The sequence below is a fragment of the Gobio gobio genome (genome assembly GCF_949357685.1).
Source record: "Gobio gobio genome assembly, chromosome: 11".
In the NCBI taxonomy this organism is placed as follows: Eukaryota; Metazoa; Chordata; class Actinopteri; order Cypriniformes; family Gobionidae; genus Gobio; species Gobio gobio.
Genome location: NC_137104.1, coordinates 48,458,517 through 48,477,634, shown reverse-complemented (window position 1 = coordinate 48,477,634; position 19,118 = coordinate 48,458,517). Strand labels below are relative to the sequence as shown.

Sequence of the window (19,118 nt, the reverse complement as noted above, 5' to 3'; positions counted from 1 at the left end):
CTTTTGCGTTACTTTTTTCACCTGGGCTGGGCTTGTTTTTGTTTTGTTTTTATAACAAAAAAGTTATATTTTTGTAAAGACCTCTTCATACCAAAATTGAAATAATAAGCACCCGACTGAGGTAAAAATGCGAATTCACGCATGAACAGTAGAGGGCGCAGCTCTGCTCTGCTGCCATTCTGGATAATGGGAGAATAGGATGCAGGAGAAAAAGGTTTTACCAATAAAAACAAAAAATCTATTAATTTTCATGATCAAAAGGACAGCAGCAAGACATTGGTAAATTAAATATAACGGTAGATTATGCATAAAAATAGTTGTTTTATTTAACATTTAATTATTGGAGGTTTGCATAGTATTCTGATTTTGCATTTGAATGATTTTATTCATTTTGAGGAGTACAAAATCTTTATTGTGCAAGTGAGATAAATAAATGCTCACATTTAGTGTAGAACTACAATAACCATCATGTTTACAACGCCTTTGCACTTATTTTTCTCAACATGGGGGCAGGAGAGCTGTCAGTCAAATTAATGTGAACAAGTAACTTGCGTTACTTTTTTGAAAAAGTAACTCAGATATTTTGTTGTAAATTTGAAAAGTAATGCGTTACTTTACTAGTTACTTGGAAAAAGTAATATTATTGCGTAACTCAAGTTACTTGAAATGCGTTACCCCCAACACTGGAGATGAGTAACATTGAATAATTTAAGTGAACTATGTGCATAAATATCAATCACAGGCCAAACATTGCAAAACATTATGAATTTAAAGAGCCAGACGTGGGAAATGATGAGCCGTTTGGGAGCTGAAAGAGCCGGCTCTGATTACTGAGCTGAGCCAAATGATCCGGTTCCCTAAAAGAGCCCTCATGTGGGTTTGATGTTCGCTACGTCAGAATTTATTCAGCAAATATGTTTCCAACTCCCATTATTCACATTAACTCTTTTTCGCACAAGTCAAAAACCACCCTAGCGAGTGTAAAAACTTTTTTCGTTTCAAAATTTGCGGTTTCCATCTCGCGTTTCAATAGAGCCCCGAACATGCAGGAAAAAATAGTAGGCTAAGTCATGCTCATGATTTACTCATTCGTTCCCTCGATTTAGAGATTGTGCGCACTATTTATAAATCGAGGGAACAAATTAGTCAATCGTGTGGACGGTTTAGCAAGTCGAGGGAACGAAGTAAATTGTGCGCACAATTTACTTTTTTTCCCTTGCACGTCATGTGTGGGACTCTGTATGTTTCTGATGTGATACTTGATAATGTGCATAAACACAGGGTAATGGAAACCAAGCTATTGACTACCATAGTGGGGGGAAATACTAATGTCTACCAAGATCTGCTTGGTAACAAACATTCTTCCTAATATCTTCTTTTGTGTTCAGCACAAATACATTTATACAGGTTTGGAACAACTTGATGATGAGTAAATTGACAAAAAAATGACAGAATTTAAATTTTTGGGTGAACTATCGCTTTAATGATAAGGTCTGCACTGCACTTTTTAAACAAGAAAGTACGTGAATATGCACTATTAAGCATTTAAATATTGCCAAAAACCAGCACTGACCCCTGATGTTGACATGCAACTTTGCATTAGCAAGCATATTGTGAGGGGATGTCTTGCTGTGTCATTGACAACAGATATTGCGGCCCATTGCAACAAAAGCAAAAGTACGGTGGAGAGAAAAAAAAAGAGAGAAGTGGAAGGTCTGACCTGTGAATACAGTGGCGACCAGAGCAGCGCTGGCGATGTCATTTCCGTGGCTTACCACAACCATTTCCTGTGAAGTATTCTAAGGCCTCAAAATTACAGCTTCTGTGCAAGGCAAAGCCTCTGTTACCTCTTTCGTTTCGTAAAAGCTGCATATATTTCAATAGGTTTTAAAATGTGGACCAAAAGAGGGGTATATACAGACCGTTTCTGCATAAGTGCATTCAATCTTGCGTGTCTGCTAGTCAAAAATGGATGGGCAAGTTTTTCTGGGCTCTTTCATTTGATGTAACCAGCGTATATTTTACCGTGTTTTAAAATAATATTGATATAGATATGGCCGACAACAACTCTCGGTAAAGATAATGCACTGTTAAAGCAATAATTAAAGCAGCTGCTGCGAGTAGTATGAAGCTGCAGACTCGGAGCCTGCTGCATCTACAGTCCCGCACCCAGAGTCCCGCATTCTCAGGCCCCTCGTTTTTCGAGACAGCGCATTCTATCAAATTGGATCGTGTAAACAATGCAATTGCAATGTGAAGGATTTAGGCCGAAACGTGAGTATCATCAATTTTATTTAACACATTTATTTTTTAATCAAACCACTTTATAGCTCATCGACACCAACATGAATAGCTCATTTAATATTTGTAAAGATAGTTTTTTCCCGAAAATACTTTTTATAGCTTAGCAGACTTTTTGTAGACAAGCCATTGTAAAATCCGATTAAAATTAAGGTAGACCAATTAAATACACTGAGTGTGATTGATTAATATCAAAGAATGTCATCATTCATTATTTAATCAGATTTACAGTTTGACCTTTTTTTATTACCTTTTATCTTAAAACTATAAATTGAATTAATTAATGTCAAATGGAGTAATTTTTTACTTTATATAATTTATGTAGCCTACTTAAATGAGTAGCCTATACTTATAAAACTTACATATTAAAATTAATCCATGTTAATTAAACTGTGATATGAAGTTGTTGATATGAAGGATCCTGCAAATGGTGAAATAACTGTATCTGAATATATACATATGTGAATATATATATATATATATATATATATATATATATATATATATATATATATATATATATATATATATATATATATATATATATATATATATATATATATATATATATATATATATATATATATATATAATGAATATAAATATAAATGTATATAATATGAATATGAAATAATGTATATAAAATAACACTTTTTGTTTGCCCCACAGGATGTTCTCAATGGGAAACCAAAGTGGTTTCCCCCAAAGCCACCTGTGCCAGTCTACATGGACAATAAGCAACAGCAGACATTCTTTCTGAACTCCTCAAAGCTCTGCTGGATAAGTCTAAAACTCAACTGAACTTCACAGATGAAGTGGAGTTAATTTGTAGTTTTCTTTTCCTGAGGTGGGCCCAAACATGTTTGTCAATTGGATTGTTTCTATTATTGCCATATATGCAATGTTTTATATGTTAATTAATTAATTAATTTATATGGACAGGCCATCATTCATGGCCTATGTGAGATGCAGGCATTTTCCTGGCAGGAGCTGAGGAGGTGTTCCTCAGTGGCCTTACTTATAACCCTAGGTATGCTTGTAATTTGCATTTGCAAAAAATATATAATTTATTATTACACAATATTTTTGACAATCATTTTAGTGAAGTCAAGGAATTTGACAGAGCGATTGCCAAACGAATGAAAAAACAGTCACCTAGCAGAAAGTAAAGTTATTATTTTACCTTATGTAATTGAAGATGTAAAGTAAAGTCACTAACAAAATTCTTTCTTACTTTTTTCATTTCTTTGTCCTTTTTACAGCAACATGATGTTTAGGTGATCGTTAAATAAAGTACAGAATTGTTTATTATTGGTGTTTTGTCTATTCTTATTTGAGTTTTGAGCTTTGCATTGCATTCAAAATATAAAAAAAAAACGTTTTTGGCATGGTATATGTTAATTAGACCATTAGGTTGAACTGAAAGAAACATTGGAATTTGAAAAACATTGAGGCAATATAATAATCACACAATATTAATATTGATAATAAGATAGTTCAATCTGTAATTGTATCTCTTCCATCAGTAATTTTCTTTCGATTAGGCTAGCCTACCACACACAAAAAATAACTACTGGGTAATTTGTTAGTCAGAGAACACAGTGTGTTTTTTGGAACATGCACTGAGCAGGGAACGCAAATATGTTATTTTGTAATTATTTTGTGTTAATTTATGTGAAAAACTTTAAAAGAAGCGAGACCGTTATATTGCATCCGGAGTCTGAGAATGCGGGACTCTGTGTGCAGGTGTTATACAATCTTCCGAACAGCAGGAGGCGCTGTCTCGAAAAACGAGGGGCCTGAGAATGCGGGACTCTGGGTGCGGGACTGTAGATGCAGCAGGCTCCGAGTCTGCAGCTTCATAATGTTGGCTGCTGCAGGCACTTGTGCATGGATGGTCGGCCGCTGCATGCATTTTCCACCAGGGGGCGCTCGAGAGATCACAGCGGTGATATTATGGCACAAACGATATTTAAACGTTTTAATTATGGTTTTAATTCAAATAATATTATCCGCCTTAGCGATATGTGTAAAATGTTTAAATAATATACCTTATAAAGTAATCACAAATGACTTTAATCTGTCCATCCTGATCAGCGCTGTATAAAGTAACAAGTACAGCGTGACAAAGCCGTTTATGTGGCGCTTTTGTAGCTGTGTGGATAATAATTTATACCCCAGTAATTTAAGTAAGATTCAATACTAATATATAATGTTGCTGTTAAAATACAGTGTTAAATGTAAAAATAGGGGAAATATTATATAGACACAACGTACCTGACCAATCAGGGACAACTACCGGACATCTGAGCCACGCCCCTTTTTAACAGATATAAATTATCAGTGCTTTTTTAATAACAGTTCATGTGACGTAAAATCTTACCATTATTAAATGACATTTAGAAGTTGGGTCTATTTACACTGAAATTAATAGCGGTTTGATACTGCATAGATAGGTATATGTTAATATATGCAGCAGGCTGTTAATATATGGTCATTCTATATGTGTTGTTTTCTAAAAGGTTGAATAAAGGTCAATTCAAATTTGTAATCTAGAAAGAAAAAAAAGCATCTTCAGCAGGGCTGTGTAGTTTTTATTTTGCAATACTGCCATCTTGTGGACGTTTTTCAGTAGTGCAGAGAAATCACGTTTACATTTAACCATAGGGTGACCGGGGTGCTTAGCATTTGTTAATAATAATTTTGTGCAAAAAAAAAAAAAAAAAATTATATTATTATTATATTATTACAAAAATTATATATATATATATATATAAATCGTTTTTAAATGATATTCAGAAGTAGGTCCTACTGTAATCAATAGGGTTTAATACTGCAAACCTGCGTAAATATGATAATATATGCTGTAATTAATATACAGTCATTTTATTTATATCTCTAAAAGTATTATTTGAAGAAAATCTATTTAAAGTTATAATTTAGGAGCAAATTGCATTTTTGAAAAGCAAAAATTGTTTGAAGAAAAAAAAACTTTTGTGGCATTTTACTGCCACCTTGTGGACATTTCTAGTAGTGCAGCGAAATCACCAGTGGAAGTTGACATGTTTACATTAACTGATTCAAGTCCACAAAGGGCGATTAGAGTGCTTTTGTTAATGGTAGAATTAAATTGAATTTTTCGAGTGGTTGAAAGCAAACTTCACACACCTTCAGGCTTTGCTGTATTATTTTATTCGTTTTATTCACATTTATTTACTGCCACCCTGTGGACATTTTTAGTAGTGCAGCAAAATCACTTTAGCGGAACTGATTGCATTTACCGATTCAAATTCATTAAATGTGATTTCGCATTTGTTACTATAATTCATGAGACACAAAACTATTACCATTATAAATTGACATTCAAAAGCAGGCCCTATTAATACTATAATTAATTGTGTTTAATATACCTAACCTATTATGTTAAAAATAAATGCAATGTTAAAATAGGGTCATTCCATTTTTTTCTCTCTTTTAAAGACTCATTAAAGCCAGTCGATTTATGTTTAATCTAGGCGTTTGAGTCATAGAAATATACACATAGATTCTTCATTAGTGGCTGTTTCAATGGGCCGCTATACATAAGCCGTCCGCCATTTTGGAACGGTCAAATGTGTATGAATATCTATATCTATATCACTTCAGCAGATTATTTTGCTAAACTAACACAATACAATAAGATGAAGACATCAGCTAACATGACATTAAAAGTAATATTGAGTTAATATATGCAGTAATTAATATAGGCCGTCATTTTTTTTCCTCTAAAAGTATTAAAGCAAATCAATTTAAATGTATAATCTAGAAGCAAATTGCATTTTTTTTTCATTGTTAAAAAAACTGTCGAAAAATCTTTTATTTACGATTTTAATAGCATTTTACTGCCACCTTGTGGACATTTTTAGTAGTGCAGCAAACATTTTCGTGATTACTTACTGATTAAAGCCCATAAAAGGGGATTTTGCATGTTACTGATAATTCATGAGAAGCAAAATTATTACCTTAATTTATTGACATTCAAAAGTAGGCCCTATTAATACTATAATTAATTGTGTTTAATACACCAAACCTATTTTATTATAAATAAAAGCAACAGTTAAAATAGGATAATTCTATTTCTCTCTCTCTCTCTAAAAGACTAATTAAAGCCAGTCGATTTATGTCTAATCTATGTACTTTTTTGAGTTTGAGTCATATATATATATATAAATATAAATAGATTCCTCATTGGTAGATGTTTCTATACATATCTATGGTTTGAGTGACCTTTCAAACTCCGTGGTATTATTTTATTTGCATTTATACTGCCCTCTTGTGGACATCTTCAGTAGTGCAGCAAACTATTTTTAGCGTTACTTGTCAAATTAATATGCCAAACTAATTATAAATCAAAATCAGGTGTTTTATGAACACATGCTGATTATTGAAGTACAAAACAATACAGTGAAATACGCATTCAAATAATTCACATAAACAACTTAATTGTTTTATGAAATATATTTATTATGAAGGGGAAAAATCTACTGTCATAAAAGGGACAAAACAAAAAAACATGTAACAAAACACGTGACGTCTACATTGGTGATGACAGCATTTCATTAGAAGTTGACCTGCGCACAGTTTCACACACAGGCAGGGGTCAGTGCGGCATTTTGAGCTCTAATGCTTTTATAAAGCTGGGAATTGCAGGCATGTTGAGATCCATCCACTCAAAACAGGATGACTTCAACCCAAGCCAGAGGCACAAGAGCGGGGCGGAGCGACCGATGGCGGCCGTCTTAAAGCACTATGCTGGGAAGCAAAGGAAATTTTACAACATTATTCAAACGGGGCGATTCTTAACATCTTTTGGGTGTGCAGTCCTGTCAAAATGTTTGCTTCCTTCATAACATTTCAACCCCAAAGAAACAAAAAAGATTTAATTGCACGTGTTGGACAAATGTCAGAGCCAGTCGGGTGTCAGTGTGAACAGTAGTGCTGTTAGCTGACCGAAACGCTGGATGTTTGATCGTCAGCATGGTTTTTTTGTGAGCTTGAGTAATAACAACAGGTAAACAGTAACAAATACATACCGGATACGCTCTCACGCAAACATATTTACACATCCATGCAGCCGGAGCCGAGGGTAGCAGCGTGTTAGTTGGGACATGAACGTGTGTGGCTGGGTCATACGAAAAAACATGGCTTCAGACAGGCCGCGTCCGAGCCGACGAGGAGAACGAGTGTAACCATGATGACTGAAGGAGAGCACAGTGATTGATGCAGATCCGTTACAGATGAGACAGGAGATGACATAAGGACAGACAGGAGATGACCTCACGGTTCTGACGGGGAAGCGGAGGAGATCTGGGTTCAGGCTCTATGTAGCGCTGTCGGGAGGGACGATCCTTTGGCGAGCGGTCTTGGGTCGGTGGCGGGGTGTCGGGGGAGAGCTGCGTTCGCTCTCGGACTCGGAGGGCTGGGTTTCAGTCTGCGGGGAACCGGCGTCACCCACCAACTCCCGCAGGAACTTAAACTTGGACAGGAAGAGCTGCCACACCACATACCACCCTAAAACAAGACAAGACACACTGTCAATGTAATGCACCACGTTTGGCTGTCAGGTTTACTCTATAGATGATAGACGTTTGCATTTATATCTTCTCAAACATTAAAAAAGCATTTGCATCAACTGTATGATAAAGCACAGATTTGCACATTTATATGTGGATTTAATGCCTTTCAGATGCCTCACAGTCAAAGCTCATTTGCTTATTATTAAAATAATATTATATGTTTTACAGCAGTTCACCTCGAAAACTGTTTCCTATTCTAATTAAGACCAATAAGATTTGTTTAGCAATTTCACCCATGTAATGTGTGCATTTATCATTGCTGTAATTTAAAAAAAAAAAAACATTTTCTTACAAATACATTTCTTAATAAAGATTATTTCTTACTGATTCTGAAGTAAGTAAATATGCCACATTTTAATCAAATAAGAATCATGATAACAATCAAATGTAAAATATCGTAGGTGAATGTAATGAGAATCAAGTGCGAAAATGTCATGAAAATAATGTCAAAAGCTAAAATCTTAATATTAAAGTTCATTACACAAAAAACAATTTCTTTTCTTATTTTGATTTTAGGGTAAAATATGGAATAAGTAAAATACAAATCTAAAGTAAAACTTCTGGGAACATTACAGAATGAAGAATTTAGAAGGAAAATGTAATCAAAATAAATGTTAGAATGCAATAGACAGAACGAATGAACGAACAATAGAACAAACGATAGATAGAACAATATATAGATAGAATCATAGGATAACAGAACGAACAAACAAAAGAACGAATGAACAAACAATAGAACAAATGAACAAACGAAAGAACAAATGATAGATAGAACAATATATAGACAGAATAACAGAACGAACAAACAAAAAAACGAATGAACAAACAATAGAACGTATGAACAAACGATAGAATGAATTAACAAACGATATAACGAATGAACAAATGATAGAATGAATGAACAAACAAACGATAGAACGAATGAACAAACAATAGAACGAATGAACAAACAATAGAACGAATGAACAAACAAAAGAACGAATGAACAAACAATAGAACAAATGAACAAACGAAAGAACAAATGATAGATAGAACAATATATAGACAGAATAACAGAACGAACAAACAAAAAAACGAATGAACAAACAATAGAACGAATGAACAAACGATAGAACGAATTAACAAACAATAGAACGAATGAACAAACAATAGAACGAATGAACAAACAATAGAACGAATGAACAAACGATATAACGAATGAACAAATGATAGAATGAATGAACAAACGATAGAACGAATGAACAAACAATAGAACAAATGAACAAACGAAAGAACAAATGATAGATAGAACAATATATAGACAGAATAACAGAACGAACAAACAAAAAAACGAATGAACAAACAATAGAACGAATGAACAAACGATAGAACGAATTAACAAACAATAGAACGAATGAACAAACAATAGAACGAATGAACAAACAATAGAACGAATGAACAAACGATCGAACGAATGAACCAACAATAACACGAATGAACAAAAGAATGATAAATAGATAGAATCATAGAACAGAACGAACAATAGAACAAATTAACAAACAAAAGAACGAATTAACAAATGAACGATAGAGCGATAGAACGATAGAGGGATAGAACGATAGATAGATAGAACGATAGATAGATAGAACGATAGAACGATAGAACGATAGATGGATGGATGGATGGATGGATGGATGGATGGATGGATGGATGGATGGATGGATGGATGGATGGATGGATGGATGGATGGATGGATGGATAATTTGTTAATCTTAGTTAATGTGTATTTTAATATTTACTAATGGAATCTTCATTAGTTAATGCATTATGAGCGAACATAAACTAACAAATATTAACAAAGAAGATTAATAAAGGCTATAAATATAATGCTGACACTATGTAACTTTTCCGTCCGCTAGAGGTCGCCTGTTCAAAACAAAGGCGTAGTTTGATGACACCAAGTTTGAACGCAGAATCTTGGGACATGTGGTCTTCACCTCACAGCCGGTGGGAAAGAATCGGGATTAACGTTACTGTAGTATGAAGCAGAGCAGGACCAAGTTTTTTTTTAGCTGAGCAAGGCCGCTGGAGCGATTGTTAATAAGATGAACGCAACACACACCTTGCAAGCAGCGGGACTTTTATTATGCCACAATCGCTGGCACCATTTCCGCTTTTCCGGTCATGAGTATGAGGTAACGCAGCTCTGTTTATCATATTAGACACATTTGAGTGTGTTGAAAATGATGTTATGACATTACTCTGTGTATTCGCTCGACGGCTGCTATGACACTTGTTCACACTGCAGCGAGAGTAAAGCGTTTCTGCAAAATAAAACCGTAAACCGAGGGTAACGCAGATATGACGCAATCGACAGGCGACTCCCTCACACGTCCCGGTTCCTTGCTTAAAATAGCAATTTTCACACCATTTACAAATAGTTGGAAACATTTGGGATATTATAAGTACTCAACTGAACCAAATATATAACACTGGCCTAGTGGTTTTTGGATATTTTACTGAAAAAATTTTACATAGTGCACCTTTAACTAATTAGCTCTTATTGAGTCTTACCTGAGAATTCAGTGGCGGAAAGTGTCATAACACAAACATTTTTCACACAAAATAAAATTCTTTTTTTTTTCTCTTGTGACTTTTTGGTAAAATATGAATCCAGGCTCACTCTTGGTAGAATTTGTGAATTTATTCCAGCAGATTCTGACACTGTAGTAAACACAGACCAATGGCGTTCCTCATAACCAGTGACACACAGACGGGGCAGCAGGTTCAGTTCAGTGACCTACATAGACCTAAGCAGGCCTTTGACATGATGACACAGATCTGCACAGCTCCTCAAATCACACACTGGACACACACGCACACACACTTATGTAAGAGCGCACAGGACTCTACAGTACAGAAAACCTTTTTAAAGCCACTGTGGGTCAGTCAGAGACACCTTGACGAAAGTCAGCACTCGACTGGAGAAATGAGACGTCCGTGGCGTAATCAGACCTGCTGACACTCGGCAAACCTGCTCTATTTTTGCAGGGCTCGACTGTACCGGCAACATTCTCCCTCATGGGGCCATAAATCAGGACTGTGAAGCCACTGTAGAGACTTTTTCTCAGAAATGTGACAAGGTTCATGACCTTTAGTCAATCACTTCACAAAATCATGCAAATCTTCCTCAAATCTCCAGTTTAAGATAACCTACACTGCCCCTGAAAGGATTTGAACAATCAAGTCACAGTTAAAAATGTCTGAATGTCATTGCATCAGATAAAAATAACCCAGATCAAGTGTGTGTGTGCCTCAGGATCTTTCCTCAGGGGTTTGAGGGCCACTTACCGAAGAGCATGAAGAGGAGGACACATATCAGCGTGGCCACGATCACCAACACCGTCAAACCAACACTCTGCCACATCCTCTGCTCCTTTCCTAGAAGAAAAACAAAGAAAAATTCCTTCTCAATTCAACACTACACTTGTGACGCCCTGCAGAAACACATTTATTGTGTCTGATATCGTCACACATGATTTGCATACCTGATATTATACAGGGCTCGACATGAAGCCTTTTCATATGCTTGTCTCTCAGACAAGTAAATCGGTCATTTACGTGTTTATTTGTGTGCGTGTGTGTGTGTGTGTTGAAAATATAAGTTATTCTGAAGCAATACTCTCATTATTGTTCAGTCAGCTTTGACGTATTTAAATCTGCCAATTTATGATATTTTAACCTTTATAAAGGGCATTTTTCCCTAATAGTTAAAATATAAGAATTTAAAATGAAATATAAAACATATATTTTATCAATATATTTAATTGGAATAATGAGACACTATAGGGCTGTTACCAATCAAATGAAATAATTGACACTGAAAAATTACAACTGCATTAAATAATGTTATGAGATGGTTTAATTTTTTTATTTTTATTTACAAATAAGAAATGTTGGAAGGAATGATACTTTTTAAATGTGAAGAAACTAAACCACCAGTAGGTGGCGGCAGGTGATCATCTCAATTAGAGCCCTGCATTTACGCCCCTAGGGCCGGGCTTCGGGACAATTTTCACGTCATACCTCAAACGCGGGCCGGGCTTCGGGCCTTTTTAAGACTTCTCCGTTTTATATTTTAGACATTCATTAATTAAAAGAAACAATGAGATGTGCTGCGCTGGTGGAAACAACATGATACCATGATACAGCGACTGTCAAGACCCGCAAACAAGTAAAGCAAGCCAACACGCAAACTGCCGCAAGTGAAACTAAAAATAGGCTAAGTCTTACGCCGCGTTTCCACCACAGGAACTTTCCCCAGGATCTAGGAACTTTGCGGTGGTACTCGGTGTGTTTCGACCGCAGGAACCAGGGTCTAAATGAAGTTCCGGGTAAATATTTCCCCTCCAAACGGCCCTGCTTGCGAGGTAGTACTTTTTCAAAGTTCGGGAACTTTTGGGGGTGGGACTTGTGCGCTGAACATGCTGATTGGTTGAGCTCACGCAGCATTTTATTTCAACCGGCATTTTTAAAAGTCTTTTGCGAGGTTTGTTCTGCGTTCAGCAAATATCAGTCTTGCTCTTTCTGTCTGATGACGCACGTTCGTCTCAGCAATCTCACGGTCAATTTCCGTAATAGATTATACTAACATACGTTGTCTTATTTTAAATCTAGCTTTACGAGCTTTCAGAATACACTTTAGTATCAGTGCTCGTCTCTTTTCCGCCGTTTTGTTAATTACATCTTTAGTAAACCAATACATAACCAGCAAAAGCAGCGCTGCTTGCATCTCCTCCATACTTGTTATTGTTGCAGACAGTGTCGCGCAAAAATGTTGCTGACTTGGAGGAGCAGTCGTGCAGTCCCACGTCTCCGGACTAATTTTCCTAATCTTCACGGTACTTTAGACCGCAGTGGAAACGCAGACAAGTAGCAGGTCTGGGGGAAAAAAAGTTCCAGTAAAAAAAGTTCCTGGTACAAATTGTTCTGGGTAATTTCGTTGGAAACGGGGCTTAAATGCTCTTACCAGTGCTTAGGTCGCTCGTTCTCATAGTGGTCTTTGATCTTGAAATGAGCTGATGAATAAAATGCAGCTCATATCTGTTGCTTTCATTGACGTGAACTTCGTTAAATGTGCATATAGCGCGGGAATTGAAGATCGGATTTATATTAATTTTGCGGAGAGGTGTAAGGCAAGACAACCTGCATGTTTTTATGTTTATTTTATTTGTTTAGGTTGTGTAGCCCGTTTCGTTTGCAAGCAGCATGTCTGCCACAGCTTGTCAAAAATGGCTTTTTACTGTGGTGGTGGTGGTGATAGTAGACTTAACGTTTAAACTAGGGATGAAACGATTACCGGTTTCACGATAAACCACAATAAAATTTAGTGATGGTTAGTAATATCGTATAAAATTTGATTATCATTAAAACCGTGTGTGATTATCACGATTGTGAAAACTCGCGGTAAATCTTGTCCAGTCAGCGTCAGTCTGGTGCAGCGCACCGCTGTCTTTTGAATGAGAAGAAATGGCAGAAGGCAGTGACAGCGCCGGGAGATTTTTCAGATTTCTAAAAGGACCAAATCTGAGGCGTTGTCATATTTTGGCTTTTACAAAAGTCCTGAGGGAAACTTAATCGAAGATGGTCACATGAACATGCCAGATGAAAGTTGCTGTAATAGGGAGAACACTTGGACTTTGTGGACAAGTGGACTTTGACCTCAATACCAAAACTACGTCTGGGAAATAATAACGTGAAGCGAACAAACTAATTCAGACAAAACTAGGGTGACATTTAAGGGATAATAATCAGGGCTTGACATTAACAACCGCCATTGCGGGTGTAACATTATTTCGGCTGCACACTAGACACTCTGGCGGTTGAACTCATTATGGTCTTCTCAAAAGCCATCTGTTATAATCGCGTTGCGCATTATAACCAATCACACGTGTTGCTATTGAGTTTATGAATGCAATGTCTCAAAATCAGAGGCGTTCAGATTAGCCGGAGTTTTGTTCAGAGCGCGCTCTCACTCGCTGAAATCTGCACTCAAAGCAGAGATAAACGTGGGATGTCCGCAGGAGATTCACTCATCATACAGAGATTGACTGTTTTTGTTCTATTTCAGCAGCGAAAATAGTTTCAAACAAACACAGCAGAACCACAGCGCATCTGATATGACTGGCATATAACGCTGGCGAATTTAGGGACCGTCTCTAAAGTTACATACAACATTGGTAACGTTATACACATTTTAAACTTCAATAGCATTTGAAGAGAATGACCGTCATAAAACTGACTGTAAAGTGATCATCTAGGTGTCAGGTATGATGCACACATTTTGATATTTAATAAAATAAACTGTCAAATCATGGAAATATGGATATGCATTATTTGGATACTGTTTGGGCTCTTACACAAAATATGCTGATTTAAATGTCATATCTGATAGAACACTGATGAGAATATTGCTTGAGAATATATTTACAGAGATAATATTAGAGATTATATTTACACCAAATTATTATTATTCATGCGTTATGCGTTGCTATTGAAGACGGCCATTATAAGGAAGGAAATCCCACAGAATAGAATCTAGCTTAAAAAAGTGCATAGAGCTGCTTTAGTTATTTGTTGTTTGTTGATTTTCAAATATAAAACTTGTTGAACTGTTTTAAGTGTGTGTATCTGTTCTTTCTGAACACTTTCATCTCATTTGAACAAAACCGTGATAATATTGATAACCGTGATAATTTGGGTCACTATAATCATGATGTGAAATTTCCATACCGTTTCATCCCTAGTTTAAACTAACATTGTGATGCTTGAAGTGTTTTATATCTAAGGATTTTATTATAAGCAAGACAAGTCAAGTGTTGATTTGAGAGGCTAAATTGATCAAACATGTGGTTAACTCACTGTTGGCCGCTGGCCGCTTGGTCGTCACTTTAAAAAACAAAAACTTTAATTTAATAAACAAAAAAATGCTTCAAACATTTTTCTAAAATAACTTGGCAAAATATAACTACTTTGAAATTAAAAACAAAACTGAATTATTTTAATGGCTGCAACAGTAGTGTGTATTCGGGAGGGTAAAAAATTAATAAATAAATAAAAACACAGGCTTCAGTCGGACTCTGGCCGAGAATTTTGACAAGCTGTCGGACACGGGCCGGGCTAGGCTAGGGCCTCAGCGTAACAGGCCAGGGCCAGGCTAGGGCCTAGATTGGAGGCCCGTGCAGGGCTCCAATCTCAATAAGTGAGTCATTGAGTAATATATTCAAACAATTCGTTCAAACGGCAGATTCATTCAAGAATGAGGCAGTTGTTAATGAATGGGTCATTGACTCAACCGATTAGTTTAAAACACTGAATCATTCAGTAATGAAAACACGGTTAAGGTTATGGTTTTGCTTTGTTTGTCAATATTGCGTCTTAATATTAATTACTTGTTTATTGAGCTGTCATATTAAAAACTGTCACATTTTCAATCGTGATGGTATTTAGCACTCTTGGTCGTGTGATGCGTTTCGTATGTTATAAATATAAAAGCTCCATATTTTGATGTCAACTGTGTGAGCTGTGCTCATTTGTTTCCATTTCTCCTCAAGAGGCAGCACGAGCCTCAACAGCGCAATCTTGTTACCGTCAGTACATTATATACAGTATTATATTATTATCCACTATTGATCTGCACTTACACTAAATTAACACAGAATCATTCTCGTGTTTTGCAGATTCCCTAGTTATTTTTTTATTATTGATGTTTTAATCAGGCTACGTGTCCGGTCAGGCAAGTCAAATCTTCTTTCACTTGCCCCTTCCAAAAATCCACAAGTCCCGGACAAGCGTTAATGTCGAGCCTTGACTTCTGATAAAGATTTCAAATATCATATGTGATATGCATAATCATATAGGATCATACAGTTCTGCTCAGTTTATTTGCCTATTTATTATTTATCTTTAAAGTAAAAAAAAAAGCTATTTGGCACAAATATATATACATATGTATACATTTTTCAATTTATACAAATGCATCCAGCCATCCACAAGTATAAATTACTGTATAGGCCTAGTAGTTTCTTGTCTTTGTCAACAAATGTTTTGTCATAATAACAAATGTTCTCAATGTGTGCGTGTTATAATAGAGAAACATTTCGTTATAATTAGTGCTGTCAAATCGATTAATTGCATCCAAAATAAGTTTGTGTTTACATAGTATTTGTGTGAGTACAGTGTATAATTATAATGTATAAATACACACATGTATACATTTAAGAAAAATGTGCATGTATATACTGTGTGTGTGTGTGTGTGTATATATATATATATTTATATATATATTTATTTATTAGGGGTGGCACGGTACATGGAAAAAAAACCGAACCGTTCGGTTCGCTTGTCTCGGTTCGGTATGTGTGTGTCGCACGGTTCGACGTATGCGCAATGTTACCTCAGACAGTGGGTGTCCTTTTTGCGCAAAATAAGAGGTGTGTATTTGTGTGGACATACAGTAAAGTAAAAGTGGAGTCCTGCAGGTCACGTCACGTGTAGAAATGCAAATGGAAGAGATAAGGAAGGCTGCCCGGAGTTGTTGGAGGATGCGCTAGCGTCGTATAGCAGGCAGGGCAGATGCAGGGTGAGCCGCGCCACGCGCGCCCGTTGTGCATACACACACTGGCAGTTGAACCGCGGCTCGTGTATTGCAAATACAGACAAATATAGTCCATTCTGTCACATTTTCCTGTGTTCTCCTCCGACCCCTGTCTGTCTCCTGCTTTGATTTATGATGGGCAGCATATCTGCTGCAAATGCGACCTGTTCCCCTCTGTCTCATACACACATGCATAAATAACATGTTTTATATAAGTAGTTCACATGATAAATGTAACATTTAAAAGTTAAGATATGCTTCTAGTTTTAATAATTTAAACATGCCTTTGAATTTTGGGCAAAAACTTCTAGCAGTGTTGTGTTTTCGTATATTTTATTTTATTTTTTCACAGCGCTGGACGTCATATGGTGATTGTGAAACACAAGGAACACTTCATGGTGAAATTTGTTAATCAGGTCAGCTGAATTAAAGCCACAGTGCATTGTTCTGAATCTGATCAAAAATTGATATGATTAATATGAAAAATGTTACGCCAATGCGTCGGACTCGGTAGACAGCCAGTTAGGAAACAACTTGATATAACAATTTTTTAATACCCTAAATTGTGGATGATTAAGCCATATATACCATATGCTGAAGTAAATTTGTGGAGTGTTTACGATAAAAAACAACAACAACAAGAACCGTACAGAACCGAAAACCGTGACCCTAAACCATGATACGAACCGAACCGTGGGTTTTGTGAACCGTGCCACCCCTAATATATATATATATATATATATATATATATATATATATATATATATATATATATATATATATATATATATACATACACACACATTATAATTATACACAGTACACACACAAATACTATGTAAACTCAAACTTATTTTGGATGCAATTAATCGATTTGACAGCACTAATATCAAAGTACCATGTTATTACCATCTGATACCATTTTGTGTTGCATGTCTAAAACAAAGATTAACCCACCCTGTCTGCATAATACACTATCAATAAAACAAATCATTTAAGTTAAATCATAAAAAATGCCACTTAATCAAATCATACGTCAAGTTAAACAAAGCAACAATGTACCATCGTGTTACTATGTTTCAGACACTAGCATTACGGCAATACAGCGATGGTACTTTGAAATACACTTTTCATATCACATAATATTACGATAAATCTCATTTTGCAGTCGTGACATCAGTATAAAGTACACGCGCAGGTCTGATGCTGATATGAGTCATGCAGCTGAAAGTGTTTATGTTTCTGATGATCAGATTTATGATCAAACTCACAGACGTTCACTCCTCACAGTCTTCACGCCGAATCCCGCGTGGACGGAGGCCGGTAGCGCGTGTCATGGAGGGTCTCAAATATTCTCCTTATCTACATCATTGCGACATTTACAGTGAAAATAGAATAACGAGAAAACACCGAGCACAAATCAACAACACCAACACACTCAATCTGCGATGACCCGGAAGTGCTCACGGCTGCCGTTCCGTCTCGCGGTATTGTGGGAATTGTTGTTTTCATGGATACGTATCACCCATGGTGTCATCACGCAAAAATGTAATAAATTACATTTGTCTGTAGGATTTAAACTACCGGTCAAAAGTTTGTAATCTTTAAGGTTTTTTTAATGTTTTTAAAAAAGTATCTTCTGCTCACCAAGGCTGCATTTATGTTATTAAAAATAGGCCTACAAAAAAAAAAAAAAATCTGTAGCTAATTTTGTTAAATATTATTAAAATGTAAAATAACTGTTTTCTATGTGAATATATATTAAAATGTCATTTATTCCTGTGATCAAAGCTGAATTTTCAGCATCATTCCTCCAGTCTTCAGAGTCACATGATCCTTCAGAAATCATGATGATTTGCTGCTCAAGAAACATTTATGATTATTATCAATGTTGAAAACAGTTGTGTACAAGGTTTTTTTTTTTTTTTTTTTTTTTTTAGGATTCTTTGATGAATAGAAAGTTCAAAAGAACAGTATTTATCTGAAATAGAAAGCTTTTGTAACATTGTACTACCGTTCGTTAGGGTCTGTAAGAATATTACTTAAAATAACTTAAAGTAATTACATTTATTCAGTATAGACATTTATAATGTTGCAAAAGCTTTATATTTCAGATAAATGCTGTTCTTTTGAACTTTCTATTCATTAAATAATCCTGAAAAGAGATTTGTACACAACTGTTTTCAACATTGATAATAATCAGAAATGTTTGTTGAGCAGCAAATCATATCAGAATGATTTCTGAAGGATCATGTGACACTGAAGACTGGAGTAATGATACTGAAAATTCAGCTTTGATCACAGGAATAAATTACATTTTAAAATACATTCACATACAAAAAAGTTATTTTAAATTGAAAAAATTGTAACAATTATGTTTGCTGTTTTTCTGATCAAATGAATGCAGCCTTGGTGACAGAAGAGACTTCTTTCAAAACCATTAAAAATCTAAATTATTTCAGAATTTTGACTGGTAGTGTCTCTCACTTTACTAAGATATTCTGTTCCGTTCTTATTGTAAAACATTTTTGAATATGGTAGTACCCTGTAGCTAATGTTGTGACTTT

General features: G+C 35.6%; 1 protein-coding gene across 1 annotated transcript; it reads right to left on the bottom strand.

Annotated features, from left to right (window-relative positions):
• Positions 1–6,575: 6,575 nt before the first annotated feature.
• Positions 6,576–18,045, bottom strand: smim13 (small integral membrane protein 13). The gene is made up of 3 exons (XM_079828509.1): positions 17,823–18,045; positions 11,247–11,336; positions 6,576–7,851 (listed from the first exon to the last, which is right to left on the bottom strand). The coding sequence occupies exons 2-3, from the start codon at positions 11,320–11,322 to the stop codon at positions 7,661–7,663; spliced, it is 267 nt and encodes an 88-aa protein (XP_079684635.1). The 5' UTR covers positions 11,323–11,336; positions 17,823–18,045; the 3' UTR covers positions 6,576–7,660.
• Between the last annotated feature and the right edge of the window lie 1,073 nt (positions 18,046–19,118).

What these genes read in the sequence shown, in the direction of transcription:
- smim13 (XM_079828509.1), bottom strand. Translation starts at nt 11,322, where the DNA reads ATGTGGCAGAGTGTTGGTTTGACGGTGTTGGTGATCGTGGCCACGCTG. An exon ending in CCTCCTCTTCATGCTCTTCG is followed by an intron (nt 7,852 to 11,246) that starts GTAAGTGGCCCT and finishes GTCTTGTTTTAG; the next exon opens with GGTGGTATGTGGTGTGGCAG.